Source organism: Triticum aestivum, chromosome 2A, assembly GCF_018294505.1.
Source record: "Triticum aestivum cultivar Chinese Spring chromosome 2A, IWGSC CS RefSeq v2.1, whole genome shotgun sequence".
NCBI lineage: Eukaryota > Viridiplantae > Streptophyta > Magnoliopsida > Poales > Poaceae > Triticum > Triticum aestivum.
Window position 1 is genome coordinate 36,514,760 of NC_057797.1, and position 12,154 is coordinate 36,526,913.

At 47.3% G+C, this 12,154-nt stretch overlaps 1 protein-coding gene and 1 pseudogene across 1 annotated transcript; both read right to left on the reverse strand.

The window, feature by feature from the left end:
* Positions 1–1,364: 1,364 nt before the first annotated feature.
* Positions 1,365–6,028, reverse strand: LOC123184520 (two-component response regulator ORR42-like; annotated as a pseudogene).
* A 3,306-nt stretch (positions 6,029–9,334) lies between these two features.
* On the reverse strand, positions 9,335–10,559 carry LOC123184522 (two-component response regulator ORR42-like). Its single transcript, XM_044596619.1, has 3 exons — positions 10,493–10,559; positions 9,814–10,035; positions 9,335–9,736 (listed from the first exon to the last, which is right to left on the reverse strand). Exons 2-3 carry the CDS (start codon positions 10,027–10,029, stop codon positions 9,548–9,550), a joined length of 405 nt encoding a protein of 134 aa, XP_044452554.1. The 5' UTR covers positions 10,030–10,035; positions 10,493–10,559; the 3' UTR covers positions 9,335–9,547.
* Between the last annotated feature and the right edge of the window lie 1,595 nt (positions 10,560–12,154).

The window sequence follows — 12,154 nt, forward strand, 5'->3', positions numbered from 1 at the left end:
GCACTACTAGTGAAACCTTTATGAAGCAGATGGATGGGTGCATGGCAAGTTAATTTGACTTACATGGACATGGCAGAGATATGGGGGTGTATGCCAATAGTTTTATATAAAGGACCAGTGATGGATTAATAATAGCGGTCATTAATTGGATACACCACACTGACCATTAAAGGGTAATCCGGATCATATAGAAGTTACAAAATATTGATATTCGAATCATTTTCCTCTCAAAAGGGTACACGACTCACAACATGAAACCTGAGTTAGTGAGAAGCCTTGGCCAAAAACAGAAAGACCTATATATTATATCAGTCCAATATATCATAAGCACCTTATTATTATGGATAATGATGTCTTCCTATTAACATGAAGTTCTCGAAATCAAATGATACATTTGAACAAGCAACACAACAACAGAGACTGAAGCAAACATAGATCAAAAAGTTATACATTATTATTTCCTACATCACTTAAGCAAGATGAATTGCGCTAGACCATGTCATTCTTCTTCTTGTTGATGGCCTCCTGAATGATAGGGCCAAGAGCATCCATCCTCATTGGTTTGGGAACAAACAAATCAGCACCAGCACTCATGAATGCCTCCATGGCATGATCATCGGTAGAAACCCCAACCATCTTCACACCAGTTTCCCCCATAGCATGAATCTTCACAATTGCATGTCGAGCAATAATAATATTATATTGTCTATTTTTTGTAAATAAGAGGATTATATTTATATAAATACATGCCAAAGACTTGCATATACAATGATATAGAATTAAGTACCTCTGGACCAGTCATGATGGGCATATTCTAATCAAACAAAACAATGTCAAACTATTTCCCCTCAAGTAACAAATCAACAACTTCCTTCCCATTCATGGCTAGAGTAACCTCAGAGTGAAGTCTGAGAAGAATTGTTGAGAGGACCAACCTACAAACTTCAATGTCCTCTACAAGTAGTGCCGATAGAGGTGGGTCCTTTGGCCTTGAGCTGCATGATCACCTAAACGAATTACAAACACATGAATATATTCTATTCTTGATCTAAGTATGCCATATTAGTACTTGAAAGCACATTGTTATTCTTGAAAAGAATCAACTAGCAAAATCATAATATATTACTAAACTCATAGTTTACACATCGCATAACACAATGAAACAAAATTGTCTATTTCAAAAGAAACAATGAGAGAGAACAATCGATTGTGCCATGCATGCAAAGTTTACAATGGTCTAACATGAAGTTCTCGAAATCAAATGATAATTTGAACAAGCAACACAACAACGGAGACTGAAGCAAACATACATCAAAAAGTTATACATTATTGTTTCCTCCACCACTTAAGAAAGATGAATTGCGCTAGACCATGTCATTATTCTTCTTGTTGATGACCTCCTGAATGATAGGGCCAAGAGCATCCATCCTCATTGGTTTGGGCACAAATAAATCAGTACCAGCACTCATGAACGCCTCCATGGCATGATCATCGGCAGAAACCCCAACCATCTTCACATCAGTTTACCCCGTAGCACGAGTCTTCACAATTGCCTGTCGAGCAATATAAATATTATATTGTATTTTTTGTAAATAAGAGGATTTTATTTATATATATACATGCCAAATACTTGCATATACAATGATATAGAATTAAGTACCTCTGGACCAGTCATGATGGGCATATTCTTATCGAACAAAACAATGCCAAACTTTTTCCCTGCAAGGAACAAATCAACAACTTCCTTCCCATTCATGGCTAGAGTAACCTCACAGTGAAGTTTGAGCAGAATTGTTGAGAGGACCAACCTACAAACTCCAATGTCCTCTATAAGTAGTACCTTGATAGAGGTGGGTCCTTTGGCCTTGAGCTCCATGATCACCTAAATGATGATACCGATGATCGAATCTCGAGCAAGTAACATACCGATGACAAAGGGAACAAAGTATGTTGTTATGCGGGTTGACCGATAAAGATCTTCATAGAATATGTAGGAGACAATATGAGCATCCAGGTTCCGCTATTGGTTATTGACCGGAGATGTGTCTCGGTCATGTCTACATAGTTCTCGAACCCGTAGGGTCCGCACGCTTAACGTTCGATGACGATTTGTATTATGAGTTATGTGATTTGATGATCGAAGTTTGTTCGGAGTCCCGGATGAGATCACGGACATGACACGGATTCTCGAAATGGTCGAGAGGTAAAGATTCATATATATGACGATGGTATTTGGACACCGAAAGTGTTCTGAGTGATACCGGGTCACCAGATGCGGTTCCGGGCAACCCCCGGCAAAGATATGGGCTTAATGGGCCAAGTAAGGGAACACACCAGCCCACAAGGGGCTAGTGCGCCCCCTATAGGGCCAGCCACGTGGGGAGAAATGGAAAGGAGAGGAGGAAAAGGACAGTATGAAGTAGGACTCCTACTTCCTTCCTCTCCCCCCTCCTTCCTTTCCCACTTGTCCAAATATGGTAGGGGGGGGGGGGGGCGAATTGGACTAGGGGCCCAAGTAGGATTCCTCCTACTTGGGCGCGCCCTAGGCTGCCTCCCTCCCTCTCCCTCCTTTATATATGTGGGGAGGGCACCCCTAGAAGACACATCAATTGTTCCTAGCCATGTGCGGTGCCCCCCTCCACAGTTAACACCTCAGTCATATTGTTTTAGTGCTTAGGCGAAGCCCTGCGCCGTAACTTCATCATCACCGTCACCACGCCGTTGTGCTGATGGAACTCTCTCTCGTCCTCAACTAGATCAAGAGCTCGAGGGGTGTCATCGTGCTGAATGTGTGCTGAACACGGAGGTGCCGTACGTTCGGTACTTGGATCGGTTGGATCGTGAAGACGTTCGACTACATCAACCGCGTTACTAAACGCTTCCGCTTTCGGTCTACGAGGGTACATGGACACACTCTCCCCGCTCATTGCTATGCATCTCCTAGATAGATCTTGCGTGATCGCAGGTAATTTTTTTGAAATACTATGTTCCCCAACAAATTCTTCCTCCCTGATTTTTTTCCTGGAAAAATAGGATTTTATGGCGTTGTTTCAGGGTCTGTGGGGCCACCAGGTGGGGACAACCCACCTGACCGTGCCTGGAGGGGGGGGGCTGGTAGGTTGTGCCCACCCAGGTGCCCCCCTCTGGTGGTTCTTGGCTCCAGAAATTATCTCATATAAAAATTCCTCGCAACTTTCGTTCCAATCTAAGAACTTTTATTTCTGCACAAAAACAACACCATAGTTCTGCTGAAAATAGCGTCAGTCCGGGTTAGTATTTATTCAAATCATGCAAATTAGAGTCTAAAACAAGAGGAAAAGCGTTAGGAAAAGTAGATATGACGGAGATGTATCATGACTCATGTCCCCACATAAATATTTTCGATTGATGTTTATATGCAACTTAATGTTTCATATCTAAGTTCATGTATTAAACTATATGTCACCAAGTTACTAGAAGTTGCATGAGTTATAGTTCCAAATTTCGAATGTTGGCCAATATACTATAGTTAATATTTTATTTTGAGAGACGAGTTACAACGCATAAACTCACAACACACACACACCCCCTATGAAGGCGAAGACATATACCTACCACTAGGAGCGGCAATGTGATGTTGAGTCAACAGATGTTGAGATTGACAATGCCACCACAAGCACTTCATTGTAAAAGTCCAAGTCATTGCATTGAAATAATAACGTAAGAAATACTGAACTAAATATAGAAAATATTTGAGCACCCATGCGATGTGTAGAACTTGAACCTCGGGTAGGCTTGTTGCCGTAGAAAGTACCTAGCCATCTAAGGCCAACTCCAATGCATGACTCCAACTAGTCTGGCCGCGTCCGTTTGGGGCTAAACAGACACAAAATACGACCCAACGCGCGGGAGCAAATGGACAAATGTCCTTTTTCTGTCCGCTTTCAAACCACTCACGGTCCAAATTTGGGCCGCATTTGCATCGAAAAGGACACGGGTGGACGAGTGCGACGCGTGCCCTTGTCCTCCCCTAGCCCGCCCGTTGGGGACATGGTTCTCCCTTTTCCTTCTCCTGCTCCCCTCCCCCTCGCCCCACCCCCACTATAGCCGCCGGCGCCATTTTCTCGGCCACCTCGCTGACTCACTGTCTCACAGTCTAGCCCAACTGACCATAACACAACAGTCGGATATGTGCCTCTCTCGCCCTGCACTGGTGGTCAACTGCTATATCTGTGGCCGTGGGATTTGGCGCACGCGGCTACCGGATTTGGCGAATCCGGATGCATGTGGTTGCGCCCTGCCGTGGATTGGCAGGGTACCGGTTCGCACAACCATGGCAACGACTCCGCGTCGCATGCAGGTACCGGATCTACCTCTTGCCGCTCGGATCTACCCCGGCGACGGTTCGCCAACAAAGACATGGCCGGCCTCTGTCCAGGCTAGGCCCTGGCCGAGCGGCTAGATGGTATTAATTTAGCTGATGTTCTTGATGGTCATTATGTGATTTTATGCATCTCTAATCAAAATGGAACCAATAAGAAGTTTTGATTATAGATTTAATGAGAAAATGTGAAAGTGCAATCATGCTCTTAATCAAATTTTGATGTTGATGACACAATACATACATGAGGCTAATTATGTTTGCTAAGTGAATACACATGATATTAGTCTCCTTGGCATCATTATGTAGGAATCATGGACACATCAAACGAGATATGACTCAAGAAGATGACAACAGAGAAGAAGTGTAGACTCTTTTATATAAATTTTGAATTACAAGGATCCCGCAATATTAAGAGGGGCTCCAAGTGGTATGTTCAAGATTTGTTCAAGTGTCAGCATCATGTCACTATCATACTACAGGTACTGTAACGCCCCTATAATTAAGCTATAGTGAATTCACCCTAATGATGCCCGGCCATATTATTTTGCTAAGCTTATTGCCCCTTGATAAAAAAATCAAACTCAAATTCAAATTCAAATTGCATGTCAAATTAATATTTCTTCAAATAGTAAAACAATTGCAAATATTCACTTAGTAATTGTCATGAAGAAACCACCACCATTTGAAATATTTAAATGCCCTTAATACCATTTAAACAGAACCATCAACATTAAATTGATCCATTTCAATTTTAGAAAATATTTAAAAATTTCAAAATAAATTGAAACTTGGTGGGCTAGCTCTAAACATTGCCTACTATTTATGTGACAAGTTTCATCTACAACTAAAAGCATTTGGTATTAAAAGAAAATGCAAATTAGTAAAGAAAGTATAAGCATAAAAAAAGAAACGAAAAACAACAAAGACACACTCTGCACTTGGGCCATCACTGCATAGTGTGGCCTGGCCCAGCCCACCCAGGTTATCCCCTACCACAGTTCACAAAGGCGAGGTGGACTCCATGCGGCAACCCATGGCCAGGATGGCCACATGTCGGCCATCCAAACCTCCCTACGGCGCCTATAGGACCCCTACGGCCACCTATTGAACCCGAGCTCACCATCTTCCCCCTCCGCGCCGCTTTTATTTTCTCCCACGCGAACCCGACTTTGCCTTCACCAGGGACGACCTCCTTCGCGTGGCCACCCAGCTCCTCCTCGTCAGAGTTCATGTCTAGGAGCTTCGTTGTCGTCGCCCACGTCGCCTACGGCCACGGGCTCAACTCAGGAGCCCCTACATCGCCGGAATCGACATTGTCTTCAAGCTCTGTCGCGCCGCTCGCTGCTCACCGACCAGAGCCTCGCCAACCCGTTTTGCACCTCTGTAGTCTCAATATGAGCCCCGTCGTCTTTCGCCTCTATCTTTCTGCTCGCGCGCGCCCCCTATCTAGCTCCCTGGCCATTGACGGTGCTCGTTGCCACCATCCGCATCACCGCCGCAGCCAGTACTTTCCAAGCTTGCATTCGAGCACCACATCGAGCTCCTGGAGCTCCTAGGAACCCAACGCCGCCGTCCGTTCGCCTTGTCGTCCTCCGCAGCCTCGCCAGAGTCAACCCCAAGCTCCAACCGCCGCCTCGCCTTAACACCAATGCCAACTCCGACCATCTCCAGATGAACCGATGCCACCGTTGCACGCTCGCCGCTTCTCTAATTCAAATGCGTCCTCCGTGCGTAAAATGGTCGCTAGAGACGCAATCCGAGCCCCACCATCGTTCTTGTGGTCGCCGGAGCTCTACCACCGGCGCGCCACCGCGTTTGGACTATCCCGAGTCACTGACACGTGGGCCTGGCCTACCAGGAACGTCATTAGCACTAACAAAAAGTGTAATATGTCACTCACACACGCCCCCCATATTAGCATTTACTTAACTTTAATAATACCCTATTAGTTAACCCTTTTCACTGACCACTAGGCCCCACCTCCAAGTTATAGTTAATTAAACTAATTAAAATGCTGACTAAACCCCTCTGACCAATGGGTCCCATTGGTCAGGTTTGACTAGTCAACCTGACTGTTGACTGCTGACTCAACAGTCAATATGCCCCACATGTCAGTCACAATCCATAGTTATCGATTTATGCACGTGGTTATCATGTCTATGTAAGCTTCGTGTTCTCCTTTGTAATATTCGATTATGCTATGCGAAGGAAAATTAAGGATTACTATTCTTTATACATATGTAGTGTATTTTTCATTCCAGTAGTAATAGTTCAAGTAAAGGCCAGATGTAGTGACATAGATGGTCGAAGGCTATTTGGGGCAGCCCCAAGCCCTACCTCGCTCGTGGTGCTCCTTGGTTGTCCATGAAGGACCTCCTCAACGAGATAATAGATCCCTAAACAAATTTCTCCATTTCCGTAGCAAGCTTCGAACCTTTTTTAATCAATTCGTTTGTTGGCGCCACGGGCTGCGGCACTCGACGGCGATGACCGGAGACACCCTCGGAGAGGAGGAAGAAGAACACCGAGAATTTTTCGGATGCACGAACGCCCGCCGCACGTGCGGCTTTTCTCTATTTCACCTCGAGCTCGAACTCGATGACCTTAGCAATTACACAAGGGTGGAGAGGGTTTTATACCCACGAGCTCCGACACGCCGGGCCGCGCTCGAGCGCGCCCACCTGCCACTCGCCACATCCCGCGTGCTCCGGCTCACGCGCTCCGATCGCGCACGCACACGATCGCCGCGGCCATGCTGCGCGCCCGACGCGGTCCTCTCCCCCTGATCCCTCGCTAGCTAATCCACGCAGCCACGCGCACACACACACACACACACCTACACTCAGACACGCACGCACACACACCCGAGCCCCCCACGGGCCGGACCTGACGCGACCAGCGCATGCACACACACGCGCATGCTCTCAGCCCCGTCGTGGCTTATTTCCTACATTTCACCCCCTAAGCCACGATCTAGAGGAGGCCGGCGTCCTCGACGCTGACGTCCGGTAGCAACGCGCGCTCCGCCACCAGTTCCCTCCACAGCTGGGGGCAGTCCCGCTTGAAATGGCAGCGCTCGCCGCACTTGTAGCAGCGCCCGCATCTGTTGCCGTCGTTGCCCGACGCCATGCTCCGTCCGTCGTCGTCGTCCCGAGCGCCGCCCTGCTGCCGCTCCCGCGCCCGCCACTGTGCCATGGTCAGGAGGAGTTGATCACCCCCGTGCCCGCCACCATCTTGTCCACGGCGCCGCGTCCGCTCGTCAAGCGCGCGCAGCCGCCCGAGCGCCTCGTCGAATGCCATCTCGTCGACGTTACAGAACTGCTCAATGCCGGCGACGACGGAGAACAAGCGTTCGCGGACGGTGTCCAGGAGCTTCTTCACGAGTGTCGCGTCGCCCAGCGTCTCCCCGAGGTCCGCATACCGCGCCATCATCGCCGCCAACCTCCCTGCATACACGTCCAGCCCCTCGCCGTCCGCCATCTTCAGGCGATCGAACTAGCCGTGAAGCGTCACCAGCCGGGCCGCCCGCACTCGATCGGCGCCGACGAACCTCACCTTCAGAGAGTCCCATACCTCTGTGGCGGTGAGCTTCGCCGCCACCGACAAAAGCACATCCTGCAGCAGCCCACCGAGGATCATCGCGCGCGCCGTCTTGCACTTCTTCGCGTTCACCGCCGGGTCGCCCGCCGGCGCCACCGCCTCCCACACCGTGTGGGCATCGAGAATTGCCTGCGCCTTGATCGCCCACACCGTGTAGTTGTCCGGCGTGAGCATCGGCATCGCCATCGACACCGAGCCTGCGCCTCCGCCGTGCGGCATGATCGCCATCACCGTCGACAAGCTCCCTCACCTCACTCTGATACCAAATATTGGCGCCACGGGCTGCAGCACTCGACAACGATCACCAGAGACATGCTCGGAGAGGAGGAAGAGGAACACAAAGAATTTTTCCGGCGCACGAACGCCCGCCGTACGTACGGCTTTTCTGTATTTCACCTCAAGCTCGAACTTGATCTCCTTAGCGATTACACAGGGGTGGAGAGGGTTTTATACCCGCAAGCTCTGACACGCCGGGCCACGCTCGAACGCGCCCACCTGCCACTCGCCACGTCCCGGGCGCTCTGGCTTGCGCGCTCCGATCGCGCACGCACACGATCGCCGCGACCATGCTGCGCGCCTGACGCAGTCCTCCCCCCTATCCCTCGCTAGCTAACCCACGTAGCCACGCGCACACACACGCACTGACTCGCACACACATGCACACCTACACTTGGGCACGCGCGCACACCCGAGCCTGCCACGGGCCGGACCTGACGCGACCAGCGCATGCACACACACACGCATGCTCTCAGCCCCGCCGTGGCTTATTTCCTACATCGTATATGCAGCTCGCACGTGCCCTCTTTCTTCTGCGTGAACCCGATTGGATGTATGGCGTGTTAATCTCAATCATTGGAATTAGGAGACGACACAACGCTCCTCTGTACTTCCTTCGAGAACCTCATAGTAGATTGTAAAATTTTAAATGTATAACTCGTCAACACCAAGGAGGCTGAATGGCGGGGCTAGGGCCAAATGTCAAGTTTGTGCTTGCTGATGTTGCAAGAGGAGAAAGGTCGGGAAATAAATGTGGTAATACCATAAATGCTAGGATTTCGAATAAGGGGTCTTTGAACCTTGCTGCAATCCGTAGACGCACTAGTAGTGAAACCTTTCTCAAGCAGCTGGATGGATGCTTGGCAAGTTAATTTAACTTATATGGACATGGCAGAGATATGTGGGTGTTTGCCAATATTTTATTATAAAGGATCAGTGATGGATTACTAATAGCGGTCATTAATTGGATACGCCACACTGACCATTAACTAGTAGTCCGGACAATATAACAGTAAAAAAATATTGATAGTCAAATAATTTTCCTCTCAAAATGGTGCATGACTCACAACATGAAACCTGAGTTAGTGAGAAGCCTTGGCCAAAAACATAAAGACCTATAGATCATATCGATCCAATATATCATAGGTACTTTATTATTATGGATAATGATGTCTTGCCATTAACATGAAGTTCTCAAAATCAAATGATACATTTGAAAAAGCAACACAACAACGGAGACTGAAGCAGACATAGATCGAAAAGTTATGCATTATTATTTCCTCCACCACTTAAGCAAGATGAATTGCGCTAGACCATCTCATTCTTCTTCTTGTTGATGACCTCCTGAATGATAGGGCCAAGAGCCTCCATCCTCATTGGTTTGGGCACAAATAAATCAGCACCAGCACTCATGAACGCCTCCATGGCATGGTTATCGGCAGAAACCCCAACCATCTTCACATTAGTTTCCCCCATAGCACGAATCTTCACAATTGCCTGTCGAGCAATATAAAAATTATATATTATATATATATGCCAAATACTTGCATATACAGTGGTATAGAATTAAGTACCTCTGGACCAGTCATGATAGGCATATTCTTATCGAACAAAACAATGTCAAACTTTTTCCCCGCAAGGAACAAATCAACAGCTTCCTTCCCATTCATGGCTAGAGTAACCTCACAGTGAAGTCTGAGCAGAATTGTTGAGAGGACCAACCTACAAACTCCAATGTCCTCTACAAGTAGTGCCTTGATAGAGGTGGATCCTTTGGCCTTGAGCTCCATGATCACCTAAATGAATTACAAACACATGAATATATATTTTTCTTGATCCATGCATGCCATATTAGTACTTGCAAGCACATTGTTATTCTTGAAAAGAATCAACTAGCAAAATCTTAATATATTACTAAACTCATAGTTTAAACATCGCATAACACAATGAAACAAAATTGTCTATTTCAAATGAAATAATGACAGGACTGAAAAAACCGATGCGCCAAGATAACATCAACATGCCAGCAATAATATATATAGATGGGTGCTAAGAACAACAACCATGAAGATATTGATTAATAGATCAAATTAAAATGAATACTTCCACCCTATACTATTATAGATCCACCTCTAACATTCTCATGGATGTAAATCATGGACACTAAAAGCACCAGAAGCCTCATGATGAAACTAAAAGCACCAGAAGCCTAATGATAAAACAAGGCAGGGAAACAAATAATGGAACATGTACCTGATGGTTAGAGCCAGATGGTGCTGGAGGAGATTGGGGATCTTCCTACTCTTCCCACTAGATAGTGTGGTGGTTGGGTGCTGGTATGCCTCGTATGACAAGGTATTTATAGATGGGAAAAGGTACGTGTGGCCAATGGACAACCTATCTCCACCGCCTTCACAAGCGTAGAAAATCCGCACCGATCTTCGCCCAAGTATAAATGGAGAAATCAATATTGGTCGTGAATATTTTGTTATTAATGACTCGTGTCCCCACCGAATCTACCTCTTGCCGCTCGGTTCTATACCCTGGCTATGGTTCGCCAGCAAAGACATGGCCGGCCTCTGTCCAGGCTGGGCCTGGCCTAGCGGCTAGACGGTATTAATTTAGATGATGTTCTTGATGGTCATTATGTGATTTTATGCATCTTTAATCAAAATGGAACCAATAAGAAGTTCTGATTATAGATTTAATGAGCAAATGTGAAAGTGCAATCATGCTCTTAATCAAATTTTGATGTTGATGACAAAATACATACATGAGACTAATTATATTTGCTAAGTGAATACACATGATATTAGTCTTCTTGGCATCATTATGTAGGGATCATGGACACATCAAACAAGATATGACTCAAGAAGATGACAACAGAGAAGAAGTGTAGACTCCTTTATATAAATTTTGAGTTACAAGGATCCGGCACTATTAAGAGGGGATCCAAGTGGTATTTTCAAGATTTGTTCAAGTGTCAACATCATGCCACTATCATACTACAGGTATTGTAACGCCCCTATAATTAAGCTATAGAGAATTCACCCTAATGATGCCCTTTCGCGTTGCCACCGAGCTCCTCCTCATCTGAGTTCATATCTAGGATCTTCGCCGTCGTCGCCCACGTCGCGTGCGGCCACGAGCTCAAGTCAGGAGCCCCTACATCGCCGGAATCGACGTCGTTGTCAAGCTCTGTCGTGCCGCTCGCTGCTCACCGACCAGAGCATCGCCTACCCGCTTTGCACCTCTATAGTCTCACTATGAGCCCCGTCGTCTTTCCTCTCTATCTTTCTGCTCGTGTGCGCCCCCTAGCTAGCTCCCTGGCCATTGACCGTGCTCGTTGCCACCATCCGCATCACCGCCACAGCCACTACATTCGAAGCTTGCATTCGAGCACCACATTGAGCTCCTGAAGCTCCTAGGAACCCAACGCCGCCGTCCGTTCACCTTGTCGTCCTCCGCAGCCTCGCCAGCGTCCACCCCAAGCTCCAACCGCCGCCTCGCCTTAACCCCAATGCTAACTCCGGCCATCTCCAGTTGAACTTATGCCACCGTTGCACGCTCGCCGCTTCTCTGATTCAAATGCATCCTCTGTGCGCAAAATGGTCGCTAGAGACGCAATCTCGAGCCCCACCACCGTTCTTGTGGTCGCCGGAGTTGTACCGCCGGCGCGGCACCGCCTTTGGACTGTCCTGAGTCACTGACACGTGGGCCCGGCCTACCAGGAACGTCTTTAGCACTAACAAAAAGTGTAATATGTCACTCACACACGGCCCCCATATTAGCATTTACTTAGTTTAAATAATACCCTATAAAATAACCCTTGTCACTAACCACTAGGCCCCACCTCCTAATTATAGTTAATTGAACTAATTAAAATGCTGACAAAACCCCGTTGACCAGTGGGTT

What these genes read in the sequence shown, in the direction of transcription:
- LOC123184522 (XM_044596619.1), bottom strand. Translation starts at nt 10,029, where the DNA reads ATGGAGCTCAAGGCCAAAGGATCCACCTCTATCAAGGCACTACTTGTA. An exon ending in CTATCATGACTGGTCCAGAG is followed by an intron (nt 9,737 to 9,813) that starts GTACTTAATTCT and finishes ATTGCTCGACAG; the next exon opens with GCAATTGTGAAGATTCGTGC.